Below are 21,203 nucleotides of genomic sequence, written 5' to 3'. Positions count from 1 at the left end.
CAGGAAGGCTAGCCCTACTCTCAGAGTTACTTTAACTGTACTTCCTCCCTTTTCACTTCTGGTAACTACTATATTCCATCTCTATTACATTTTTCTCACGATGCCACATTCCTTGCCAGTGCTTCTGATAAGCCTCCTTTGTTCTAAACCTCGGAATCCGCTGCCCCCCGCTCGCCGCAATAATGTTACACAGGTCCCTTAAGCTCAGCAGTTCCATTTTCCAAACTTCTGCTCTTATCCCATTTTTCCTCTCCATAGTCACAATACAGCTTTTCATGTTCTTATCTTCGACCCCATCAGTTTTCGTCTGTAAAAGATCATCTTCCACCATTTTCACCACCAATTTTCCCTTTTCCTTCCAGTACTGTATACGGACTGTCCCCTCTACGATACCCTGGTCCACACCTCAATCTCACCCAACATTCCCTTTCTTTCCCTTGCAGTACAGGAGTTGAAATACTTGTATTTTTACCTCTCCCTTCCTACTCTCCAAGGCCCCAGACATTTTGTCTCAGCGAAACTATGATTTACTTGTACTTCAATCAATTTATTGTAATGTATTCACTGTTTACAATGCAGTGTCCGGTACACTCGAGGAGGTCAAAGGCAGACTTTGTGACCATTTTGTAGAAGAGCTCAATTCAATTCACAAACATAACCTTGGATCTCCAGTCACCTGCCAGTTTTATTCTCTTCTCAGCCTCTCTATATCACCCAATGAGGTTGATCATAAGCTGGAGGAGCAGCAGTTCATTTTTCAAGTACGGTGAGCACTTTACAATATTGAGTTCAACAATGTCAAATAGTAATATTGCCCCCATTTTTCAGAAGGCTGCTGTTAGTGATAATTCTGGTGCCGTCATTTACTCCAGATCCAATTTTTGCTTCGACATTCGTCCCATAAGCACATCCTTTTACTTTGTACTAATCATTCTTTTTGTCATTTAACACCTTCCGCCATACTGCAGACCTTCTCTTTTGTCCTTTCCTACTCTCTGTTAAGCTGGAATACAGGCAGGTGAAAATCTTTCACTAGTTAATTTTTCCCCGCTTCATGAAGAGGCCATTGTGCCATTTCACTCTCCACAGATAATAGCTGACCTGCTGAGCATTCGATTTTATTGTCTCAGATTCCAAATTGTGGAGTAGTTTGCTTTTGCTGTGGTGAGAGCTGACTGATGGACACTTCAGGCATTCATCCTTCATCAGAATACATTTCTATCAGGAGTAGAAGGCTGTCTACCGCTAAGGTACTGGCATATTTATAAACTTCTTATGATAGCAAGCCAAACTAAATCATCACTAAATTTGCAACATAGTGGAATTACAATTGTCACACAGCCTTCAAAATTGCCCAGTTGTTCCTAACCAGTCTTTACGTATAACAAATACCAGACTCTAAATTATTACTTAAATAGAAACTCAGTTTATTATTGAAACTGTAACTTTAGCAGAGCAAAGCTAAACAACAAGGTAATCTAATTAAGGTCTACGATTTAAACCTGATCTTTGATTGTAATCCCCACTCTCATGCGGACAGGTACACAGACAAATTCAGTTACAGGATAAATTAAAAAGAAAAAAAGACAAATAAAATCTTGTAATTGGCCAGTTGAGTACGGTTTCAACAAAGAGTACCGAGTTTTATAGAATCCTTGAGCAAAGCGTTCTACTACAAGCACATGGGATTGTATCTTGTTTGAATTCTAAAGTCACAGGTCAACGTAAATACGTTTCCAGCAGGCTCTGAGGAATATTCACATATTTCTTATTGTCTGGGATCACAGCATGTATCCAAGCAGTTCTTTTTCAGATTTGGGTAAATATAACTAACAGAAGGCTTGTTTAATAACAATTTGCTTAAATATGAATGTTCATTAAGTAATAATAAATGATTATAGTGGTAATAATATATGGAAAAGAAAAGGGAAAAGGGCTCCTCTGCCCTTTGGAGATCCTCCGATCGATGGTTGGTCTGGAGGCTTAAGTTCGTTCCTGGCACAGTTCACGATTTCGAGCCGAGGTGAAATCCAGCGATTTGGAACAAAACTCACTCTCTCTCTCTCTCTCTCTCTTATATACAGTGTAAGAAGCAACCAGCACAGAAAAACAGCAAATACAATAGATAAAACTGCTGGCCAGTATAGAAAATACAGCTACAGCAAAAGCAAGCTGCAGGTGCCCTTTATGGCCCATAAAGGAATGTTCACAGGACTCATTCAAGGTCATACAGGTGTCAGGTAGCATCCTAAACTTTCCCAGACTATTTTCCCATCCTGTACAATCTATTTTCTCATGCATCTGTCAAACATCATCATTACCTTTTAGTCCTTTGGCCCATCCCGTACACTTATAAACTGGGATTCTTTCTCAGACATTCAACAATTCTCTAAGTGAATATAAAAACTACAGAGTAAAATGCAGCCTCCCAGTCAGTAGCTTCCGAGCACACAGCCTCCTGCCCAAAACAAAATCCCAGTCAAAACCAGTTCAAAATTCTTAACGGACTTTTGAAAATGGGAGGTTTTTTTAAAATAAATATAGTGAAGGCTATAATAGATATGTAGAACCTTATTTTATTTCCCCAACCCTAACTTAACATGGCTTCTGTAATCTGCCCATGGTGCACACTATGTGAGTTGGTATGGAAGATATAAAAGCAAAAAGGTGGTAGGTATGTGGCAAGCATCTTGGTAGATGGAAGTTGTGTGGGCGTGAGATGGCAAGTCATGTGTCAGAATGGAGGATATGAGAGGTCCTGGGGACAGGTATAGGGCACAAAATTAGCATGAAGGGCACAAGGTTGAGAGTCAGCAGTCCAGAGCCACTTCCAATCTGTTTACAGTGTACATATTAACCTAGAATTTGCTGGGTCAGCCAAAATGAAGTTAAATAAAAAGTTAAACTGAATGAGAAGGAACTGTTTGAAGTTGTGTAATGACCTAATGATCGGAAAGGTCACCAGATTTAAAGGTGTTTGTGTTTTGCAGAAGGAATATGCATGTTTGTTTACATTAAGCATTATAACTCAGCAATAATGGAGTGAACTGTCACAGTAACTCTGGAAAAGATTATGTTTGGTTTAAAATGGACACAATGAATTAAATGTGATAATATAGACATTATCAACTGAATGTGTGATTGTCATAGAATTGTGCTGTGTAAATATCATAAGGTTAATTAGATGACATAAAAGTGTCGAAAAACAGATACAAACTAAAGTTTTATGACAAAGTTCATTAAAAGCAACAGATAAGCCTCCTTCCATGGAGACACACGTAGGTCCTAATGCGTTAATTGATCACATGAATGTAAAAAACATGACATGTTTGTGATATTTACTAGCGGTCAATGAGCATTTGTTGGAGACTGGACAGTATCAAGAGTTTGGACGTACAGCTTCTTTATGTGGAAAGAGTATAAAAATCCTTGCCTCACCGCAAAATTAGCTAGCTTAGGGAAGAGGTTATTTTGATCAATGGCTGGAAGTTGAGATGGAACAGGCTGATCACCTGCTCTGGTCTGATCACTGGACAAGTCCATGTAAAAAGCTTCACTTGTGATTGTAAGCATTATACGGATAAGATTTCTGCAGTATTCATAGTGTACTTTGCTTTAGTAAAGAACATTGGATGAATTCCTTTGTTAGAACTGCCTTAGATTGTTGATATCCTGAGTAAACCTGATGGACCAGGCCAAGTGGTAATAAAAGCCTACACAGGGCTGAAAGCCGGACTCCATTTTTGCACCTCTGACGTGGGTTGCCCACCTCAGGAGCAAAACCCTTGGTGTGCATGTTACAACAAGCAGTAAAACTGCCAAGATCAGAGTGAGGATCAAAAGAAGCACCACTGTTACGAGACACTGCCAAACAGACGAGGCAATGGAACTACACCACCTATATGCACACCAAGAACACTAAGCTGGAGAAACTTGGCATCACTATCAGCAATTGCCTAGTCTGCCCGGTACCACCATCGGAAAATCAATCAACTTATCTGACCACACCCTTCAACCAGATGAGATCGAAGTTCTCAGCCGAGGACTCAATTTCTGCACCACCACCGAAATGGATCTCTTTGGTTTCGCAACAGACAGCAGAATTCTTGAGACAAATGAGACTCCAGGAATTCTTCCAAGATGTCAGCAGCGAGCCCAATAAGACAACTAACGAACTCGATCAGTCAACAAAACGATCCAATAGGGAGCGGACAAAGGAGTCGTTGAATTGGACCCCTCCGGAGGGCCATTGCGTGGGGCTTGACAGGTATGCTCAAGCCATCAGAGAACGTGTGAACGCCAGATTTATCAGCTGCACTCAAGGTAGTGCAAAACGTCATCCAGGCACAATGCAAAGCCATCTGTGCTCTCAGGACCAGTCGCAACATTGTTATCAAACCAGCAGACAAACGAGAAGCTATCATACAGAATAGAATGGACTACTGCAAGGAAGAAGTGTACTGACAGCTGAACAACCAGGAACACTACAGACGACTAACCTGCCAATCCGACCAAAGAACACACCTGTCAACCGAACAGGCTGGTCAAGACTTTTGATCCAGTCTTTCAGAGTACCCTACGCACTTCCCAAGTAGGGGACTTCTACTGCCTTTCAAAGATACACAAAGCCAACACACCTGGACATCCCATCGTCTCAGGCAATGGGACCCTGTGTGACAACCTCTCTGGCTATATTGAGGGCATCTTAAAACACATTGTACAGCTTCTGTCACGACACTACAGATTTCTTACAGAAGCTCAGCACCTACGGACTAGTCAAACCAGGAACATTCCTCGTCACAATGGACATTTGGCACTCTACACAAACATCCCCCACAACAACAGAGTCACCACAACAGCCTCAGTACTCAATATCAACAACTGTCAATTTTCAGATGCCATCCTACAACTCATCCACTTCATCTTCGACAACCAGTTCTTCAGCCAGACACACGGAACAGCCATGGGGACCAATTTTTCTCCCCAATATGCCAACATTTTCATGCACAGGTTCAAACAAGACTTCTTTGCTGCACAGGACCTCCGACCAACGCCACATACCAGGTACATTGACAACATTTTCTTTCTTTGGACTCATGGCGAGGAATCACTGAAAACAACTACGTAGCGATATCAACAAGTTTCATCCCATCATCAGACTTACCATGGACTATTCTTTAGAATCAGTCTCATTCTTGGACACACACATCTCCATCAGGGATGGACACCTCAGTACATCACTCGAATGCAAGCCCACGGATAACTTCACGATGCTGCACTTCTCTAGCTTCCACCCGAAACATAGTACAACAGCCATACCCTACGGACAAGTCCTACGCATATACAGAATCTGTTCGGATGAGGGGGAACGAGACGGACACCTGAAGGTGTTGAAAGACGCTTTCCTATGAACAGGATACGATGCTCAACTCATCGATTGCCAGTTTCAACGTGCCACAGCAAAAACCGTAATTACCTCCTCAGAAGACAGACACAGGATACATCCGATGGGGTTCCCTTTGTCGTCCAGTACATCCCTGGAGTGGAGAAACTACGCCATGTTCTTCGCAGCCTTCGACACATTATCAATGACGATGAGCACCTCGCCAAGATCTTCCTCACACCTCCACTTCTCGCCTTCAAGCAACTGCAAGACCTTAAACAGACCACTGTCCACAGCAAACTACCCAGCCTTCAGGACAACATAGGTCACAACACTATGCAACCCTGTCATGGCAACCTCTGCAAGACATGTCAGATCTTCATCATAGACGCTACCATCACACATGGAAACACCACCCACCACATGCATGGCAGATACTCACGTGACTTGGCCAATGTTATCTATCTCATATGCTGCAGGCAAGTATGCCCCGAGACATGGTATATTGGTGAAACCATGCAGACACTACGACAACGGATGAATAGACACCACATACAGTCGCCAGGCAGGGATGTTCCCTCCTAGTGGGGGAATACTTCAGCGGTCAAGGACATTCAGCCTCGGATCTTCAGGTAAACATTCTCCAAGATGGACTTCAGGATACACAACAACGCAGAGTCGCCAAGCAGAGGGTGATAGCCAAGTTCGGTACCCATGAGGATGGCCTCAACCGGGATCTTGGGTTCATGTTGCACTACAGGTGACCCCACCTCATTCACACTCTCTCACGTACACTCATTCACACTCTCTCTCTGTCACACACACACACACACCCCCACCTATGGGCTGAATTTGTATTTGCAGGTACATTTTATTTTGTTCAAAAAACAAACAAACACAATTTATAGATAGTCAGTCGATATTGCATTTTATAAATTCCTATATATATAATATAACTAATCTGATTCCAAACTAAAACACGAAGGTTCTAAACAAGGTCTCACACCTAACATACATTGTCTGACCTAAAATGTCACCTCTTCTTTACACTGATAAAACCTTTAGTCCTCTTAGGGCAGTGACTTGAAAGAAATTTGGGGATGTACATATACATATTATTCAATTAAAACCTTCTAACTGATTAAAGATTTAACGGCATCTTAGCTTTGTTTAGTACATCCTCATTAATGGTGTGAACCTTTGATCTTTTGCTGATAATTCTGTATTTGATACTACCTCTCTCATTAATACCTGAAGAAGGACTAAGGCTCCGAAAGCTTGTGCTGTCAAATAAATCTGTTGGATGATAAACTGGTGTCATGTGATTTCTGACCTTGTCCAGCCCAGTCCTACACCGGCACCTCTACATCACTGTTCACTATAAGAGAGGGAAAGGTCAGGAAATAACCGCAAGCTAAATCACAAAAGATCCCTGATACTCTCACAACAGGAAACAAGAGATTGACATAAATAAATGAAAACGTAACTGAAAAATTAATGAGTGAACAAAAATTTATGACATTTTGTTTTGATACACTTCATTAAAGGACAAGATGCTTTAGTGGTTATTCCGTAAATCATTTTCATTCAAGATGAAGGTCGTTAATAACACCTACTTTGTATTTACAGTACAGTTGATAAATGATGATCAGAGTAATGAAATTAGTTAAGAAGCTACTGCTACTTACTATTAGAGCTATTATTCTTTATGGTCAAGTAAAGCAAACAGCTAAATCCAATCAAACACTTGCCCATAAATATTCACTGTCCTACTTAAGGCACGTCTTGCCAAATGAGAAACTGCAGCAATTGTTGAGAGAAGCTGTATGAAGTTTTAGAATATCATACATGATGCAACATAAAAATGTTCCAGTATTATTCTGATAGAAGTGGAATTAATAAAACAGAACGTATTAGAGTATGAAATTAAAGCAGAAGATAATTCTCTCAACAAAGCCATTGGCAGTATTATAATGACACTTTACTGAAAACATAAACAGACACATCCATTATTACACAGTCACTTGTCTTATTTTATCGTATTTAATTGCCATTTTAATTATGGGGGATCAGCTCAAGAGTGGGTGGGGAGATAGTGAGTTCAGTACTCACCCTACCCAGCCAATCACCTGGTGGTAATTGCATAAGAAGGTATTATGTCTGGAGTCTCATGAAGACCGGACCATGTAAAGATGACATATTTTCTTCCCTAAAGATGATGATGGGTAAACCAGATGAGTTGTTGTCACCATTGAAGGGGGTACACCATTAGATTCGCATTTTATTCCAGATTTTTTTTTAAACCGAAATCAAATGTCACCATCTGCTATGGTGGAACTTGAACCCATGTCCTTAGAACATTAGCCTGAGGTTCTGGATTGCTGGTATAGTGATAATACCCCTTCACTACTGCCTCGCCTCTCCTCATCTATTGAACTCATCCAGCACTGTGATTTTATCTCAGATTTTGAGCACCCTCGGTATTTTACTTTTGGTATAATGAAAATTCTTGCAAACCATGAAACCCTCCCATCTCTCTGGTGGACAAAGAAAAAACTGCAAAAATTGGTATTGCACTTTCAAAGGAATTTACACGTTAAAGAGCCAGTCAGGTGATGGTACTTAAGAAACAAATTATAATTTTGGCATGAATTACCTAGTCAATCCAAAGTTGATCATGTGCTGTTTTATGTGATGGTGAGTCAATTAGAATTCAAAATGTTACTAATCATGCAAGGGGGTTATAAAGGTGCTCTGTGGAGCCCCTTGTGGCACAGTAGCAGTGTTCCTTCCCCTGGACCAAGAGGCCCAGGTTCAAGTTTCACCTGCTTCAAAGGTGTGTGATAATATCTCTGAGCAGGTTGATTAGAAAAGATCTTCACAACGATAGTGGCTAGCAAGATCTTAATGCTTAGGTGCACAAAAATGGAAGACAGAATGGAATTGTACAAGAGGCGTAGAACCTAGTAGGCCAGAAGTCACAAGCTCATGTTCCGACAGGAACCAATTGAGTCTCAGCCTTTATGGTATGCAATCATTCTTTTGTACTTCTTGTGATGAACTTCATAACATACTTGTCGACAGATTGATAAGAACTATGAAGAATCAACATCGATAGATGTTACCAGATCTGTTGAGTTTCAAGGTTGAGAGAGATATGGGCCAAACAGGCAAATGGGACTAGTTTAGATTGGGAAACTTGTTCAGCATGGATGAGTTGGACCGAGGGGTCTATTTTCATCTATTTCATGACTCTATTTCATCAACCATCTTCCTTTGTATTAAGTACGATTCTAACTAGTGTAGATCCCCCCCATGCCCCTCAAGTCCAGTTATGCTAGGGGTTCTTCACACAACTCAGTAACACGCTGCATTGATGAGTGGCCTGGCAGAATTCTAACTGAGCATCAGTGAGCAGGTTATTGCTGTGCAAGTGATAGCACTGTTGATGATACCTTGCACTTTTCGGATAATTGACAGCAGACTGATGGGATGGCAATTAGTCAGGTTGGATTTTCCCTACGTTATGCAGATAGGACATAGCTGCACAATTTTGCACACTGTTGGGTGAAGGCAATGTTGAATCTTATTAGGATAGCGGTAAATATGGAATATTTAATTTAAAATTCCGCCACCTCATTGTTGTACCCAGGACTGTTTATTAACTAACGAGCTCATTAAAGACTGCATTTATTACCAATATCATCACCAGGTGGCACTGCAATTGAACAAGAACACAGCTTTGTAGTCAAACTTCTGAGTTGCCTCACAGAAATCATTGAGCATTTGAATATGGTAGAATTGACTTGTCAATTATTTTATTAAGCTTTCAGCACTATGCAGAAAAAAAAATCCACGCAAGGGTGCCCCTGAAATGAATAGAAAAAAAAAGTGTTGACCTAGGGGCACGCTCAGAAAGCATCCTCACTTGTTGCCTTACTCTTTGCTCCACTCCCTGAGCAATGTGATAAAGTGGGCAACAGCCAGCAAAATGGAGGAGGGGCAATTGCCTGCAGCAAGGGGGACAGCAATGGCTTGTAGTGAGGGGAGGGTCAGCAGCCAGCAGGACAGCCAGGGTGGCTAAAGGCTTTGTTGCAACTGTGTGATGTGACCATCCAATCTGCACAAACACAGGTGGCTATCTTGGTATTGGTAACACAAACTCTCTTCATAAAGAGAAAGAAAAATAGACCCAAAATGGTGTAGGAGTGTTTTTCCCGACCAGGGACAAAGACTCCAGAGGCAGGCAGGATTCAGGCAAGTGGAAGATGTTTATTCAAGCAGAAACCGGTTTATGCAGGGAGTGGGCCAAAAGGATCTTCCCTAATTCTGGCTTCAAAGATAGATCAATGACACACCCTCTCCATTACAAAGAAATACAGCATTTTTATACATTTTGTGTTACAATAATCAAATGCAATGTATTCACTGTCCTTCCCCTTAATCCAAAACACCCAATCCAGTGGGTCACCTAAACAATGAAGGGCACTCCTACAGACAGCCCCAGGTTCCATGATCTTAAGGTATTAGCTAGACATTGCGATCTCTAGGCCTTGGGATCTTTCTACGCACTATTCATTCGCATTCGGGTCTTTCTCAGGCTTGTTTATCTGTAAGGATAGCTCGAATACTATTACTCATTGTATTTTGGTGCTGTCCTTTATCACATTCAGTTACCCCTTTTATTTTTTCACTGTCCCAATTACATAGTGTAAAAATAAAAACTAAAATAATTAATTAATTAGCTTTAACTAATTGCTATTAGGTTAACTTCTGTGGTTAAGTTAATCATAAGTGTGACGTTATACGACTACTTCTGCAGTCAGCATTTTGTAATTTATGAGTTGTGAGTAATCCAGCTTGTTCAGGGCATATCAGAAGGTGTCTCCTAAGGCTAGTTAACCTTCACATCTAGGCTTAAATGTTTTTCAAGGCTTGTATTATATTCTGGTTTGTCTATTGAAACCGACTTCTATGATTAGAACATTTTTAGCTAGAAACTATTTAATATTGCAGGTAGCTTTCAAAGAGGCAACTATTTACTATGAAACAACTTCAGCTGTTATCCTTACAGCTTCTTAAGGATTTAATCTAGCACCTGATGTTACTCATTTATTGGGACAATCATCCTTTCATTAGTAAGGCTGGAATTGGTCATTTACCTGTCCGAAGGCATCGTTTTATCAGAACTGGCTCAGACAGAAACATACAGCGTTCTTTTACTGACCTTCTAGCAGTTCTGTTCAAAGTATTTCACTGTGTGAGCAGACTGCTTAGTTTTGCTTAGCTTCTGTCTGCCATCTTGTAAGCAGGCATGAGCTGCTTCGTGTGGTCAGGTACAAGTCACCTTGCATAACCAGATACAGATCACCCCTACAATGGTAATAGTCACTTGACCACAGATAAAGCATAAATCGACCCATATGAAATAAACTAAAAACTGTCTGCACTAAAATTACCACTTCAAAAACATTGAAAGTGGGCAAATGAGTTAGTGCCAAGAATTTGCATCACCTGATTAGTTCACGTGTGTGTGAATGTTACACACAGGAAAATGAAAGGCTCACATCGGAGAACAGTCAGACTCCAATACACACTGTACTATATTGAAATAGCTGCTCTTGAGAAATAGCACAGAGAGAAGAAAATTAATCTGTGACATCAACAGCTGGAATTCTGCCTGTTTTTCTCATCATTCTGGAAAAAGGTGTTCAGTGAAGTAGTAATTTGGAAAAGCAACCATTTAGTAAGAACTCAAAGATACCTGAAGATTCTTCTATTGCTGTGGATACAGTTAGTAAATCATAATCTTAGGTTTACAATCCAAAGCATAAAAATGCAGAAGAACTTTTAAACTGCTTAGTATCATTTCTCCCTGTCTGTAATCCACAGTATTTTTCTAAAACTTATTACCTGACTTGGTGTGCATTGATATCAGTTTTGTTATCTTTTCTCATTGGTAGTAGATAATAAAATTCCTTTCTTTGGTAATTGGCCCTATCATTTTCTTCTAAGCCGTGTGCAAAAAATAAATAAAACATATTTTTTGCAAACAACCAAGAAGGGTTTGCAAAGGGGTGAGTTTATTTCACCTCCCCCCCCTCACCTTTTGTAATAATCTGTACTTGGACAGCTTGGCTATGGGTGTGCTTAGCAATGAGCACAAGCTTTCAGTACTATTGCTGCAATATTGTGAAAACCCAGAGTCTTTGGAGTTTCAAATGGTTTCAGCCAATTCTTTGTATATGAAGTGAATACCTGAAAACTAGTATCTATGATAAGGGGCATTTAGGAGAAGGTCAAGACAGATCATCCACTCTACTCTTCTGACCGAAGATGGCTACAAATGGCTCATTCTCGTCTCTGTACTGATATGCTGAGCTCCCCCACTGTTGGGAATAGGATATTAGTGGAGCATCCTCTTCCAGTTAGTTGTTTAATTTTCTGCCCATCCTTCACAACTAGACAGGGCAAGTCTTGGATCTGATTGTGGGATATGGAGGTTCAGTCATAAAGTACATTCAACATCAATATCGGTAAATTTTTAGATATTAAAAATATGAAGAAACATTGGCATAGTGCAGGAAAATGGTGTTGAGATATATAATCCATGATTTAATTGAATGACAGAGCAGGCTCAATGCACCAAATGGCCTACTTCTGCTCCTATTTCCTGTGTTTGTAATTCTGACTATTGCATGCTTTTAGTAGATTTGCAAGGTTGACAGCTCATTTTCAGGTATGCGTAGTTCCGGTTTTTACATGTCTTGCTCCACCTCTTCATTGAACCATGGGTAGTCCACCAACTTAATGATGATGGTACAATGAAGGAAATGCTAGGCCATGAAATTGTGGATGAATCCAGTTATGCAGCTGTTGATTGCCTACAGAGTCTTCATGGATGCTCAGTATTCAGTAGTTAGATCTGTTCTGAATATATTTGTTTTAATGTACTGTCCCACTACACAATGAAGGATAGACTCAACCCGACGACAGAACTTCGTCTCTGCAATCATTATATGGTGATAATCCCTAGCAATGCAATTATGGACATACGCATCTAAAACAGATAGATTGATGGGGATGAGGCGAAGTAGGTTTTTCTCTTTTGTTTTTTCCTTCATCATCTACTAGAGGCTTAGCCTTGCAATCAGGATTCGACTGGGTGTGGCACTACTGAGCAACCCTCAGTGATAGACACTGAAGACCCCAAGGGTATATGAAGATACAGTGCAGCTATTTACCTATATTGCTTGTATCCTACAAACAAATAATGAGTTAAAAGATTGAAATTAAAATTAAATAATTGAAACTGTCAGTTAGAACACTGCATAATAACAAACTATTGAACTGAAAGCAAGATTTTTAAAAACATTATTAATGTGTAAGTTTTTGAACTTGGCTTAGAATTCGTGTTACTCCTCAGAATTACTGATCTACATAAAGCATCACAGGTATAGCCAATTCTGAAACAAAGAACAGAAGTTCTACTTAAGTATCAAATCTTGTAATCATTATTTTCTAAACCTGTGCACTTGTTCTCTGGAGGCGAGAAGCTCCTGGAGCTCTTGAACCTTTTCTTTCTGCTGTTTGAGGGAAATCTGCAGTAACTCTCCTTCTCTTTGAGCTGCAGAGGCTTTTAGCTCTGCTTCTTGAATTCGTTTCATCTGTGAACAATAAACCAAAGTCATAATGAATGGAATATCCCTAAAGGTTTGCTAGTATTTTCATTACCGCTTCCATTCTGGCACAAAACAGAAATACCTTAAACCTCTGGAAAAAAAAAATGTCTTGCATATCTTTTGGAGGTACTTCAGGAATTGCTGAGAAGTGCTGGAAAACAATGATCCATCAAGGACAGACTCGGTCTTGATTTAGGACCAACATCAATAATCAATCCTGTGCTTTAAAATCTTTTAAACTAAGTGCATTCCTTTGGATCTTCAGACAGTCAGAAGGATCCAAGATATGTATCAGAAGGCTTTAGTGTAGAGATGCATGGCCTAGTGGTATTATCACTAGACTGTTAATCCAGAAACTCAGTTAATGTTCTGGAGATAACAACGTGTAGAGCTGGATGAACACAGCGTGCCAAGCAGCATCAGAGCAGCAGGAAAGCTGATGTTTTGGGCCTCGGATTCTCCAGCATCTGCAGTTCCTACTAGCTCTAATGTTTTGGAGACTTGGGTTTGACTCCCGCCACAAAGTGGAACTTGAATTCAATAAAAATAAATCTGGAATTAAGAATCTACTGATGACCATGAAACCATTGTCGATTATCAGAAAAACCCATCTGGTTCACTAATATACTTCAGGAAAGGAAATCTACCATCCTCATCTGGCCTACATGTGACTCCAGACCCACAGATTCTCAACAGCCTAGCAAGCCACACAGTTGTATAAATCGTTATGAAGATGCAAAGAAATGTAACCACCTGGCATCGACGTAGGCATCAGCAAGGACAACAGCAGAAAATCCCTGTCGATCCCACAGGGTAGCAGATTCATTGAAATATCTCATCTGCAAGTTCTCATTCAAGTCACTCACCATCTTGACTTGGAAATGTATCACTGTTCCTTCATTGTTGCTGGGTCAGAATCCTGGAATTCCCCACTGATGGCATTGTGGGTCAGCCCACAGCAGGTGGGCTGAGTGATTCAAGGCAGCAGCTCACCACAGCCTTCTCACGGGCAACTAGGGACAGCAATAAATGCTGGTCAGCCAGCGGTGCCCACATCTCACGAATGAATTAAAAAACCCAATTTGTCTGGAACCCTCAGAAAAGGTTTTAACTCTGAGTTAGAGATGGAGTCCAGCTACCCTACCTCTCGTCATCCTATCACCCTACCGCACCATCTGACCTTTGTCATGCCACCTTATTGAGCAGCAACTTTGGCAACCCTATCCAACTGCCACCCTAACCCAGGGCTAACTGCTTCATGCCACCCTAGCCAGTTAGCACCCAACTCAGCAGCGTTCCTTCCATCCCATTTAGCTGTCAAACCACCAGCCAGCCACCTCACCATTCCATTTCCTTAACAATTACTTGGTCATGGTAGCTGGTGCCATGTAAAGGAGCACGAATCCTGCAAAAGCTCTGAGCTGCTCCCTGCAATAATTCTTGCACAGAGTCAGATGTGAAGGATCCGCCATCCAAATACCTCCTTCCAGTTTTTCTGAGGGTTAAGTGGATCTTGTTTCATCTGATCAGGTACAGAAATAGAATTTTTGATCCCGATTGGTGATTTGGACCATTGCAATTTAGCATTGCTAATGCTTTAAGCACCGCAATTGTTCACATTTTAAACTCTATTTCTTTAGCTGAACATCTGCATTATGGTTTTCTCTAAAATTAGGGAGCTGAATGTCATCTGGATTTAGTCATTTCTTCAAATAAAAAGTAACTTCCTAATTCAGAACACTAGAGGAATAAAACAAGTATTACAATTAAATATTCCATTTTTTTTTAGCTTGCCATTTGAGAATAAACAAGTCTTTTATTTCAATTGGCAAATGTTTATAAATAATACTGCCTGTACATATTGTACTGAGAAATGAGACAGCATTAAAATAATCCAATGTTCCCAAAGCTACAGTGCAAATTGAATTAGTTCTGGACCAATTAAGCTTTGATGTCACATACTTCAAAGACGATAAATGATTTATAATATCCTGGGAAACTGTGCAAAAATGCAATTCTTCTTTTTAGGAAGTCCCTTGGGAACAAGGAGAATTTTCTTCCAGTCCAGAATTGTGGGTCCTGAAGACCAGAAAATAATCAAGGCGGTTCATGGAATGGTGGTCTTTATATCTAGAAGTCGAGAGTATAACGACACAGAAATTATGCTGCAACACAAAACCTGTTTAGGTCCCACCTGGATTACTGAGAGCAGATCTGGACACCAAATCTTGGGAAGGATATTTTGGCCTTCAGGGTGTATAAGCAGGTTTACAAGAGTGATACCTGGACTGCAGGGGTTAAGTTATGAGGACAGATTATGCACATTAGGCCCATTTTCTTCAGAATTTAGAAGGTTAAGCAGTGATCTGACCGAGGTTTTCCAGATATTAACAGGAAAGGACAGGGTCAATAAAGATAAACCATTTCCATTGGTTGGAGATTCTAGAATTAGGGGATACAGCATAAAAACTAGGACCAGATTATTCAGAAGAGATGTTAGGAAGCACTTCTTCACACAAAAGGTAGTAAAGGCTTGGAGCTCTCTTCCACAAATAGCAGTTGATACTAGATCTGTTATTAGATTTAAATCTGAGACAGATAATTTTTTGTGAAGCAAAGGTATTAAGGGATATGGGCCAAAGACAGGTGAATGGAGTTAGGTCACAGATCAGCCATGATCTCACGAATGACAGAATAGGGTTGAGGTACTGAATAAAAACAAAGTTGCTGGAAAAGCTCAGCAGGTCTGGCAGCACCTGTGAAGGAGAACACAGAGTTAACGTTTCGGGTCCAGTGACCCTTCCTCAGAACGGACCTGAAACGTTAACTCTGTTCTCCTTCACAGATGCTGCCAGAGCTGCTGAGCTTTTCCAGCAACTTTGTTTTTGTTCCTGATTTACAGAATCCGCAGTTCTTTTGGTTTTTATTTGAGGTACTGAATAGCCTACTCCTGTTCCTATGACTATATAGTCCAATGCTCGATCCACACACCCTGCAATGTAAGGTCTGATGATGTGGGTGGACTGGATGCTTGGGTTGTTATATACTCCTTCTGCTGTATGTGATTGGCCTCCATCTGGATCTGTTGGAGATGCTAAAGGTGGTTGGCACCTTTGCAGATACTTCTCTAGTTTGTGCTGTCTTTGGCAAGAGACTCCTGAGAGTCGGTCAGGATACTGGATTTTTTCAGGGGATGTCAAAGACATCCTTGAAGTATTTTCTCTGATCTTCTGGTAACCCCTTGGCGAAGTTTAGGACAAGAAAGTTTGCTTTGGGAGTACTAGGTCAGGAAGATGCGACTTGCCCAACACAGCTGATTGACAGTACCCAGAGTCTCAATCATGGGGATGTTGGTATAAGAGAGGACATTGATATTGGATCACTTATCCTAACACTGGATTTGCAGGAGGTTGTGCTGATTGACAATTTTCTTGAGGGATCTGAGGTGCCTGACGAACACTGCCTATGTCTCAGAAGCACTTAGGATGACAGGTAACACAGCTGCCCTATCGACAATTAGTTTGGTACCTGATTTAAAGGTCTTTGTCATCAAACACACTTTTCCACAGATGATCGAATGCTATCCTAACACATTGAGGCTCCCAAAACATGTGGGAATTGAACTTTCTATAATTAATCCAACAGAAGATCCATCAGATTCTGAAGTAAATTGGTAGTTTAGGGATGTACTACGCTGTTTAGTTTTCAGATGACTCTAAAATGGGCGCTTTAAAAATACATTAACAAGTTACATTTACAAATCACAGCTACGCCATATATTCAATTACCTCTATAGCTTGTTGCTGCAGCCTTTGCGAGTCTGACTTCAGAATTGTTTCTTCATGTGATTTCAGGAGCTTGCGTTGATCATCTTCTGTAGTCTTTGACTTTCTTAATTCCTCTGTAAGCATCCCTATTTTCTTCTTCAACTCTGCAATATAAGCTTGTAATTGGTTTCTGGCTTCTTTCTCGTTCATTAGCAACTCTTTTAACCTGGAATTTACATTAATAAACAGAAATATGAATTGAAAATTAAGCAACTCATTGGATATTTTAAGCGCAAACAATTTGTATGTTCCAAAATGATAGAATGTGGGTGTACAACCTAATGGATCACATAATTCACATCGTACTGAAGGGTCTAAAAAAAAAAAAAAAAAGGATGATTAAATAATGCTTACTTTTTTGACAATTACATACTTACATATGTAATGATTATTATGTATTGAAAGCTTTTTCCAAAAACAAAATCAAATGGGCAATCCACTCACACAAACAAAACTAATTTATCTCTTCCTGAGGTCAATATTTCTTTGGAAAGTCTTCAGTGGTATTTTCCAAAAAAAAAAAGAGAAAGATCAAAAATATGCAGGAATATTAAAGGAACTGATACATCATTCACCTTACATCTGGAATAATGTACAGACTATGGTACAGAACTGGAGTCATGAGGTATTTTACAAGAATGACTTTGTTCATCAGTAGTTAAATAATGGCATGTTGCATTTAGGATACTGAACAAGTTGAGAATTAACTTACTTGTTTAAGCAGTCTCTGCAGAATAGAAAACTATTTTGTAAGCAGCACGACTGACCAAAGTACCAATTCAAAAGCACTGTTTCAATTAAATAAAAATAACTTCAATATTCCACCAGAAGTGAAAATGCCAATATTGATACTTAAAACGTTTAACTGCTCTTGATTACATTCATGCAAACTTAAACTTTTCACTTTCATTACGAAGACCAAAAGAAAAATTAAAATTAAAACTAATTAAATGGTTGGCCAAATATAAATATTTAACATGTAATCAAAATTGTCTATCATAACATTCTTCTAAATGCACCATAAATAGGCTGGCTCATTTATTATTGTTTTGGTGGCAAAGCACAATAGAATCATTGCTTAAGTATTAAAATAAAACACATTGAAAGTCAAAAACGTTATAAAATAATTCATTAATTCTAAGCAGGTTTTGTCAAAATAAATACCGCTGGATTTTCAATCTTTGAAGAATAATATGAACATAAAATCACAGATCGAAAGGAGCAGGAGGCAGCTGCCTGGCCTTTTGAGCCTTTTCCACCATTGAATACGAATACGGCTGACTTTAAAACTCGGTACCCTGTTCCCGTTTCCTCCCGATACCCGTTAGTACCAACCACTCTCTCTAACTCCTTAAAAATATTCAAGTTTTAGCCTCACTGTTTTCTGTGGCAGAGAATTCCACAGGCCCGCCATTCTCTGGGTGAAGAAATTTCTCCTCATCTCAGTCCTAAATGGCCTACCCTGCATCCTTAAACTGTGACTCCATGTTCTGGACTCCCCAGTCCAGAACATCCAGTAAGATGGTGGAGGAGTAGGATGCTCCAGCTGGAGCTCGTCCGATCCATCCATTCTTCTTCTTTTTTCCCCCTCCCTCTTTCCTCCCTTCCGTTGTTTTCTTCTCTATTCTCAGACACCTGGCCCTAGCCTCCGACTCCCGGCCTCTGAAGTAGGGTTGGCAGTCCAAAGCGGGGATACCAGTGACCAGGTGCCAAGCAGGGGGCAGTAGTCTGGTGCAGAGCGTGGCTGCAGCCAGTGATCTGACCAAAGGAGGCCCACTGCTGTTTGTCTTTTTTAACTTTGCTCCTTATTTTTCTGACCTATGGTTATACAGTATATAGCTGTAATGCAACTTTTTTTCTTCATTTCTCTAATCTATAACTAAGGCTTGCACCTAGGTACTCTGTTTCTAAGATGGCGCCGTGTGTTAGTGACATTGTTACACTATAGCTATTCTGGTGTCTGAAGAAGCTGTACCTAGGTACCTGTGAACCTAAGATGGTGCTGTAAGTGGGGACTTATAAATTTTTCACTGTACTCATTTAAGTACGTGACAAAAAACTAATTCAATTTAACTCAACATCCTTCCTATGTTTATCCTGTCAAATCCTGTTAGGGAGTTTTATAGGTTTCTATGAGATATCCCCTCATTGTTCTAAACTCCAGTGAACACAGCCAGAACTAATCCAGTCTCTTCATATGTCAGTCCTGCCACTCCAGGAATCAGTCTGATAAGCCTTGTTGCACTTCTTCCACAGCCAGAACATCCTTCCTCAGGTAAAGGGACCAAACTGCATTCAATCCTCCAGGTATGGTCTCAACAAGAGCCTGTACAATTGCAGCAAGACATCCCTCCTCCTGGACTCAAATCCTCTTAATTAAGGCCAAAATACCATTTGCCTTCTTCACTGCCTGCTGCGCCTGCATGTTTACTTTCAGTGACAAGGACAGCCTGCTTGTTTTTGCTCCCAAAATGGATAACCTCACATTTATGTACATCTATCTGTTGGTAGAGTTTATAAAGGGGTTAGAGTTTTGATGACTGGATCTATATGCCGATGATTCATCATTGTTTACCTGTCACTAAAGTCTATTTATTTATAATAAATATCAGTTCTTCTTCAGTACATAAACCGGTCCATGCGGTCAACCTGGATTTAAAAGACATCTGAGCTGGTGAACTCTGCATACTTTTTAACTTTTGAACTTTTGTGGCGACTCCAGGAATAGCGGGGTTTGATTTCCAGCATGCTACCCAAGTGACATGTAATGGGTATGCTGCTCAAATAGGAGTGACGCATCAATAGGAGCTGGTGTGACTTGGGTTATGAACAGCAGATCTTTGGATAAATTCAAGTTTAAGAAGGGTGAAAGAGGGAAGAACTTGTATTGGATTAGGCAAATCCAAAGCAACAAAACTTGAGGAATTCAGCAGTACGTGAGCTGAGGCAAAAGCAGAATCATACAATAGAATGATCATAGAATCCCTACAGTGTGGAAACAGGCCTTTCGGCCCAACAAGTCCACACCGACCCTTGGAGCATCCCACCCAGACCCATCCTCCTATAGCCCACCAAAGCTACACATCCCTGAACACAACGGGCAATGTAGCATGGCCAATTCACCGAACCTGCACATCTTTGGACTGTGGAGGAAACCCACACAGACACAGGGAGAACGTGCAAACTCCACATAGACGGTCGCCTGAGAATCGAACCCGGGTCCCTGGCCCTGTGAAGCAGCACTGCTAACCACTGGGCCACTGTGCCGCCCCAAAATCAGATGATCTGATTGAGGAGGAGTTATGCATTCTTTATTGTAGGGCGGGTATGTGGTCAGAATATGGGAATATCACATTTGCAATTTGTCACCCAAGGCATGCACCACCCTGACTTGGAACTATGTCGTTGTTCCTTCACTGTTGCTCTCAAAATCAGGGAACTCTACCCTAATGGCACTGTGTGGGGGTATACCTACATGACATGGACAGTAACAATTCAAGAAGGCAATTAACCCCCACCTTCTCAAGTGCAATTAAAGATGGACAATGAGGGCTCCCCTAGCCATCGACACTCACATCCTATGAATAACTAAACATAAAATAGACTTCGACAGTAACCATGGAGTACAACAGAGTCAGAGTTAGACGCAGACTGTAAAACAGAGCTTGAGGTGGTGACCAAAGACAATCGCTCTAATCTTTCCAATACTTAGTTGAAGGAGACTCCTGCTCACCCAGTTCTATTATGCAATATGACATATTAGAGTCAGTGGAAGAAATAAGAGAAATAGTGACGATGTCAAGCTGGGTCCAATAACTTCTGCAAGTCTTAGTCCAAATCTTAAATGATTGGCTTTCCCCCAAAGATAGGTTATCCTAAGTCAACCTGGATCATTATATCAAATGGGAACGATCATAAAACAAGCCAATATTTAAGGTTTGTGTCATGTTAAACTCATTGTCATACAGAACTAATTAGTATTTAAACAGGATAATGACTAACGTAACACTACTGGTCCTGAAATTGTGGCATGGAGTATTACCATGATCATCTTCAAATTTCTCTTTCTCTGCTGTTTTACACCATTTAAAATAATGTTGTCAACACCACTATCCTATTGCCCAATTTCAAAACACTCATGTATTAATGGGTAATCATCTGGCATGATCAAATCACAGTTTTCAAAGCAAACATTACAAATAGTGTAATTAATTTACACAAATACTCAAAGCAAATCCTCACTATAATTTGAGATATAACCAATTGATTCCCTCATGCACAGTATCGTGTTCAAACAACTTAAAATACAAA

At 40.4% G+C, this 21,203-nt stretch overlaps 1 protein-coding gene across 1 annotated transcript in view; it reads right to left on the bottom strand.

The window, feature by feature from the left end:
* The window catches only part of lrrcc1 (leucine rich repeat and coiled-coil centrosomal protein 1), a 122,356-nt gene that overhangs the window by 36,464 nt on the left and 64,689 nt on the right, over nucleotides 1-21,203 (bottom strand). Inside the window, exons 10-11 of the mRNA XM_048596141.1 lie at nucleotides 16,854-17,058; nucleotides 12,911-13,050 (exon numbers count right to left, since the gene is read on the bottom strand). Of these exons, the coding sequence (XP_048452098.1) occupies nucleotides 12,911-13,050; nucleotides 16,854-17,058 (345 nt within the window). The remainder of the gene's footprint in view (nucleotides 1-12,910; nucleotides 13,051-16,853; nucleotides 17,059-21,203) is intronic.

This window comes from Rhincodon typus, chromosome 4 (assembly GCF_021869965.1).
Source record: "Rhincodon typus isolate 14 chromosome 4, sRhiTyp1.1, whole genome shotgun sequence".
In the NCBI taxonomy this organism is placed as follows: domain Eukaryota; kingdom Metazoa; phylum Chordata; class Chondrichthyes; order Orectolobiformes; family Rhincodontidae; genus Rhincodon; species Rhincodon typus.
This window is presented reverse-complemented; position numbering and strand designations above follow the sequence as displayed.